The sequence below is a fragment of the Nestor notabilis genome, unplaced genomic scaffold, assembly GCF_000696875.1.
Source record: "Nestor notabilis isolate BGI_N333 unplaced genomic scaffold, ASM69687v1 scaffold6793, whole genome shotgun sequence".
NCBI classification, from domain to species: domain Eukaryota; kingdom Metazoa; phylum Chordata; class Aves; order Psittaciformes; family Psittacidae; genus Nestor; species Nestor notabilis.
Window position 1 is genome coordinate 1 of NW_009922311.1, and position 7,065 is coordinate 7,065.

Below are 7,065 nucleotides of genomic sequence, written 5' to 3' on the forward strand. Positions count from 1 at the left end.
ATTTCTAATATAAACTGGAAGTATTCCAACATTCTAGTAGCCCTGAGTGCTTTGTAGCTTCCTGTCTTTTTAGAGCAGACAGTATGATACTTTTTAAATTAATAAAATTGCAAGTTGCATGTATCATTCTGATCTTTATGTGAGTACAGTAGTAGTAGTAGAGTACAATTGAGATCAGAAAAATTCCTTTGTCCACTTCAAGTGACTGTCTTTTGCCTGATGCCCAGTGAAATAGAGGAATAATGAAGGGAGAGCTATTTTTTTATGTTGTGGCTTCTATTGCTTTATATAGGTGCCTGTAAAACAGAAGACTTCATAGTTGACTTTTTGTAGAAAAAGTGAAAATAACACACATTTAGATATGTTTTGAAATGATCAGTCAGAATGAGCATGGAACAGCAAATGAAGTAGTCCTGGTTTTAATATTACTAAATTTATTTATCTTTCTGCACGTGTGATTTTTAGGATGGCAGGTGCATTTCTAGTACCCAAGATGCTTGCATATTTTCCTCTTGTGTTACATTATATTAGTAGTGTTGCTTATTTGACTCCTCAGTCATTTTCAGTTACCTTCATTTTGCTTTATTACTGGTAGTAACAAGAAGCTGAACTCACTCTATCTTTCTCCTCCTTGCTTGTCAGCTAGTCACTTCATATGAAAACACCAGAGTTCCTAAAACTGATTTCTGAATTCTGTTGGGTGAATCTCTTTGCAGGAGTGTGCTGCTGCTGTGCTGCTTTGAGACCTCGCTACAAGCGTCTGGTAGACAACATATTTCCTGAAGATCCAAAAGTGAGTGATGACTTTCAAATTTTAAGGGAATGGCATTTGAAGTATTTTGATTAGTAACTAATGCTTTGTATTTTTTAGTTTTCTATTTTAACATTTTACAGTGCTTTAGCACTTCAGAGTTTTAATAGAAGTTAGCAGAATGATTTAGCTGGGAAGGAGCCTCTACAGATCATCTGGTCTAACTCCCTTTTCAGAGCAGGGCTGTGGATACTGAAGAGTGAAATTAGGATGTTTTGTTCAGCGAAATAGAGATTTAATTAAACAGGGTATTCTGCAGCAGAGGTAGTGTTTAGCTTCCTAACTGCTTAACAAAACAAGCGTTTGTAGTTCTATGGTTGCAGGTGTGCACACTTTCTGGTTTTCTACAAGATTTTAATTTCCTAGCTCTTGACATATTGACTGTTTTTAATGTTCTGTAGACTGTTATGATCCAAAGGGTTTTTTTTTTGTTGTTGTTGGGTTTTTATTTCTGCAGTTATTCTTATACACTGTAACAGTCTTGGGGCTATGTTAAAGCCTAGTTTTTACTCTGTGAAAATAAGCAGCAGTACGTGTATCTGTACATAACCATGTGATGGTTCACGCTGATCAAGAGCTTATGTTTGGGCTGCAGTATTTTTTCAAATATGTTACCAGATTTTGTTCTCTCGTATTGCAGCAGAAGCAAGCAGAACAGTCAGCATTTGTATAACATTTTCCTCATAGCTTACAAAGTATGTGGGCTTTTCTTTAAGATGTGTTGTTACTGGGTGCTGGTTACTATGTAAGTGTATGTTACTGGCTTCAAGGGAAATGTTTTTTGCAGGTGTTCAAAACATGGACCAACATGGTTTTATAGATTTATTTGTTTTAATCTACTTGTTTGATACAAGTGTAGAAACACCCAGAACTGCTACGGATGTAGTCTTACAGCTGTAATCTCACTCAGTAGCTCTGAGATGGCACTCCTTAGGCTCTGCTTTTGTTAATGTTTATGGGCTCAGTGCAGGACACAAGCCAGTCCATGATGTTTCCCTGTGTTAGAGGGAAAACATGTGTGAGAAGGCTTGCTTGCTAAAATGTGTTAATGAATGATGAGTGTGTTAAAAGCTTTAAAGGCATTTATTTGAAGAGAAAAAGACAAAAAGCCTTATCCTTCTTACCTGGTAGTTATAACTGCAGCCTCACATTGTATAACATACAGCATTTCCCATTGGAGCTAATATGTTAATCATTGCTCTTGTTCTGTACAGTTACGCTTCAGGTACCCTGTATGTCCAAGATACGACACTGAAGAGATAAAATATTTAAAGTACAATCTTGTTTGTATGTAGTGTCAAAATTATTCATCACATACACATTTTTGGGAGGTGAAGGGGAAAAGTAAAAGATTACATTGTACCACAGGTTTAAAAAATGTGTCTTAGAACTGGTGACATATCCCACTAAATAGTTTCTTTTACCCCACCCTTCTCACCCACCTCAAAAAAAAAAAAAAGATAGGAGAAATAGTTGCTTTATTTCTTTAAAAAATATTGTACTTATTTTTGTATGTTACTGATTTTTGCAGCTAAGCTGATGACAATTTTGCTCTAGTTGTGGGTTGTTTGGTTTTTTTCTCAGTAGCTTATTCCCATCTGTATGGCTCAGATCTTTAAACGTTGAGTAGGCAAAAGGAAAAATACTTCAAAAGCTTTATACTTTCTGTGAGCTTTATTTTATGTATTTTGTATGTCTCTTTTTAGGATGGTCTTGTTAAAGCTGACATGGAGAAACTGACTTTCTATGCGGTGTCTGCACCAGAAAAGCTGGATCGAATTGGTGCTTACCTAGCAGAGAGACTGAGCAGAGATGTTGTCAGACATCGCTATGGGTAAGGAAGTAAGGCACAGTGTTCAGAAATAGATGCTAACATGTAGCAGCATTTCATCAGGTTTGTTGTGATGAAGTTTAGGAGGCAGGATAGACCCAGTCCCTTTGTGGCAAGTTAACCTTGTCTGGCTGCCAAGTGGCCACCCAGCTGCTTTCTTACTCCTCCTACTCAGCTAGATAGGGGGAAAATAATATTAAAAGCTCTTGTGTTGAGATAAGGACAGGAGATCACCCAGCAATTACCATCATGGGCAAAAAAGACTCAACTTGTGGAAGATTAATTTTGTGCCAGTTAATAACACAGTAGGATAATGAGAAGGAAAAACACCTTTCCTCCAGCCCTCCAGCTTCCCAGGCTTAACTTCACTTCAGATTCCTCTACCTCCTCCCTGACAAGCAGCACACAAAGATGGGGGTTATAGTCAACTCATATAACATTTTGTCTCTGCTGCTCTTTCTTTCTTGCACTCTTCCCCTGCTCCAGTGTTGGGTCCCTCCCATGGGAGACAGTCCTTCAAGAACTGCTCCAGTATGGGTCTTTTCCATGGGATGCTGTCCTTCAGGAATTGAGTGCTGCAGTGTGGGTTCCCCACAGATCACAAGTCCTGCCAGCAAACCTCCAGTGTGGGCTTCTCTCCACAGGGCTGCAGCTCCTACCAGGAGCCTGCTCCAGAATGGGCTCCTCCATGAGCTGCAGTGTGGATATCTGCTCCCCTGGAGTCTTTCATGGATGCTACAAGTGTTGATGAGGGGGCTTAGCTTTGGGAAGTGGTGGGTCTGTCTTGGAGCTGGCTCTGTCCAACATGGGAGCGGATCCTGGTGTCTTATCATAGAAGCCACTGTTGCAGCCCCTCTGCTACCCAAACCTTGACATGTAATCTCAATACACCCTTGAGTGTCATTCAGGATGTTGGGAATTGGGGATACTTTGAAACTCTTTCATACTCTTCAGTTCTAATTGAGCTGGAAAGTTTCAAGAAAGTAGAGTCAAAAGAGAGAAAAGTTTTTTAAAAATGTGGGAATAGAGTAGGAAAATACTGAGTCTAAGAAATAGCAGTTAGTTAGAAAAGAAAGGCAACATCCACCGCAGGCCATCATTTTTGGCTTTCCATGATGTCTGTCAAAAGCTATTTTCAGAACCTTTATAGAAGGGATAAGTGGCCATTTTTTAGGGTAATTAATTTTGGTCACTTCTTTCTTTGCTCTTTTTTCCATTTACTTTGCATTTGTTTGACTATGCAGGAGCATGGCTTTCCAGACTGGGATTTGGATAGACAGAGGATCTGTAGACTAGAAAGCTGGAATTTAGAAGTGAAAACAAGATGTGCTAGGAAAGAAAATTGGACTGTGTTTACTCTGTTACCAAGTAATATGACATCCCTTCTAAAATCACTCAATTCACTGCTGCCTCCTTCCCCCCAAAAAAAAGAAGAAAAAAGAAAAGAAAAAATACCAATGTAGGAAATGCCAATAACTTCAGTTTTTAGACAGTGGGAAATCTATGCCTTCCATTCTTTCTGTTTTAAGTTTTATTGTAATAAGGACCTAACTTGAGCTAATTGGAGTAATGATAAATGTAACGTGTCTTTATGTGAATCTCCTTAATTTTCAGGTATGTTTTAATTGCCATGGAGGCATTAGACCAGCTCCTAATGGCTTGCCATTCTCAAAGCATAAAGCCCTTTGTGGAAAGTTTTCTTCATATGGTGGCCAAGCTTCTGGAATCAGGCGAACCAAAGCTGCAAGTTCTTGGAACTAATTCTGTGAGTAAATTCAAGTGCTGAATCAAATCAGAATAAAGCTTTGCTTATTTGCTATGGGAAAGTAGTTTCAGAAATCACAAAGTATCTGCCAGTTACTATGAATTGAGAAGCTTCTGTATGTGTCAGGGTATATACCATTTGGCCCAAATGCAGAGCAGACACCAGATGGAAGCAGAAACTCTCATCCTTCCAGTCTCTAAAATGTCTTTTGATGTCTGGGCTCATCTCCTGCAGAAGTAATTTCTTCTGGAAGGAACACGAAAGCTGGTTTGAGAGTTCAGATTTTGAATCTTTAAACAGACCTTCTAGAGCCATTTTGTAGGTAAGGGAGTGTTTTCTTAATTCTCCAGCAATAAGAGCAGTGGTGTGGGCAGGAGGACATAACGTCCTTCTCCATAGCACTGGCACTACACAGAAAGATTCCTATTAGCTGAAAAGTAGCTGGGAGGCAAAAGCATTCAGTGTTACAACCTCACCATCTTAGTAGCTTAAATATTTCAGGATTCAGATCCAGGTTTAAAGGCCATAACTAAAAGTATCAAAATGAAGATTTGGAGGTCTGGTTTTCCAAATAGACTGATGGGTGCAATCAGTATTCTAGTTCTCTCACACTTGCCTTCTAACTGTTGTATTTGCCAGGTGGTACAATAGGAATTTCGTAAGTTCCAGGATTGTGATGTGGACTATTTAACTTGGAGTGAATGCTTTTACATGAGTAAACAAGTAATGCTTGCATTTCATGTACATTGCCATTGTTAGTGGTTAGTTGTGTGTGTGGACTCTTTCTAGAGCCTGTAAAACAGTTAGGCTTTCATTTGGGCATGATTCCCAGCTGATGGAATAAAATGGAGTTGGAGACAGGAGGGCATAGTAGAGCGATGCTACTCTGAAGTAGAATTTCTTATTGTGGTGGAATGCAGAGTGCTCTTGCTCTGTTGTAGGAGTGTCTCGTTGTGCCCCAAACTAACAGCTTTACTGATGGTAACAAGGATACACATATCTCATTTCATTTATATATAAATGATATTTATTTATTTATTTATATTAATAGCTTTGGGCCAAACTACCCTACTTCTTTTGATTTGTTCTGTATAACAATGCCTGGGTGAGATCCCTTAAGGAAATAGCTTTGGAACCTGGGCTGCCAAGTGGCAAGATGTACGTCACTTTCCAGTTGTTTAAAATGGGTGGTGGCAAACAGTTACTGCCAACCTCCACTTTGATGTACAGCACTTTAGTCACTTCTAAGCAGATGCTGTTGAACAGAACTCCACCTTATGGTAATCTGTTTGATATTCCTGTCAGTTCCTAATGAAGTCTTTTATAAGCAAAGCAGATTAATGGACTTCCTAAATTAGGAGCTAATTTGTGTTTGTCTGTTGTAAAACTCACTAACCAAAAATTATTACGTTTTCCTAAATAAGATGTTGGATTCTGTGAGGAGAGTGAATCTATATGGCTCTTTAACAGAATCCAAAAGCTAATTTCAGCCTAATTGTGCTAATTTCCCTAATCGATGAAAAGATACAATCTTTTTGTGTTCACTCAAGAGGAGCAAAGTGTATTGGCACTGACAGCTTGTCTGTTACCAATGACACTGACCTACTGTGCTCTTAAATAAATTGTTAGACGTAAAGTTTCTTGTCACATTTAGCCTCTTATTTTTTCCTCTGTTCCTGAAGGAGATGAATAAACAAACAAACCAACAACAAAAAGAATAGAGATAGAGGGACTGAATAATAAGTCACGTGCTTTAGTTATTCTGGTGTGCCACTTTGGAGTGGTAGCTGGTATCAAAGAGAAGAATAAATCATACATGAAGTAAACGTCTTTAAGCTGATAAAAGTCAGGCAACCTTTGGAAAAGTTTCCATAATACTCTTAGGTTAAACTCAATTTCAGGCTAATACAAATTTATAGTCTGCTTACACTTAAGAAGATATGGAGTATGGTTGTGGCTATAAGATGATCTTCATTTTCCATCCCAAAGCTGACTTTCAGAGCTTCACTGGAAAGCTCTCATCTTCAGAAAGGCAGTGTTGTTTTTCAAGTAAGATTCAACTGTGATACTGGAGTTGTAGGACTTTTTAAGCCTTGCAAACAGATTTTACTTCAACTGTGGGGACTCTTATGATTGCTCAGAAGTCAGGGTTTCAAATGAAACAAATCTGTGTACTGAATGATCCAGGTAGTTTAAACTCTTGGAACGATCTGGAAGCTCCCACTGTCTTCCAAGGGTTTGGTTTTTTTCCCCTGACTTCCAAATACCTGGTTTTGGGTGCAGATCTTATTCTGCTTGATGCTTGATACCTTACAATAACCCCTGTAAGTTTCATTCAGCTGTTTGCCTTATTAAATTCTTTTTTGAAGTTCAGTTTTGGGGTTTAGGTTGATTGACTTTTAAAAACCAAACCTGAAGATTTCTGGTTTAGATAAATTGTTTGTTTTTCATTTATGTACTTCTATGCCTGATCTTCAGGTTACATATAATTAATTTCCATTACCTTTTTCTCTGTTGCATTTGCTAGTTTATTTCCTACAGCAGCAATGATTTTCTTTTAATAACAGAATTGTAAATCTACTTTATATTGACAGATACTTTGAAATTCAATAGTGGATATAGAATCATAGAAACATAGAATAGGTAGGGTTGGAAAGG

The 7,065-nt window shown here is 38.2% G+C and overlaps 1 protein-coding gene across 1 annotated transcript in view; it reads left to right on the plus strand.

Moving 5' to 3' along the window:
• Nucleotides 1–646: 646 nt before the first annotated feature.
• The window catches only part of LOC104403424 (protein EFR3 homolog A-like), a gene marked incomplete at both ends in the record, with an annotated part of 43,488 nt that continues 37,069 nt past the window's right edge, over nt 647–7,065 (plus strand). Inside the window, 3 exon segments of the mRNA XM_010011555.1 lie at nt 647–793; nt 2,518–2,645; nt 4,257–4,407. Coding sequence (XP_010009857.1) covers nt 647–793; nt 2,518–2,645; nt 4,257–4,407 — 426 coding nt within the window.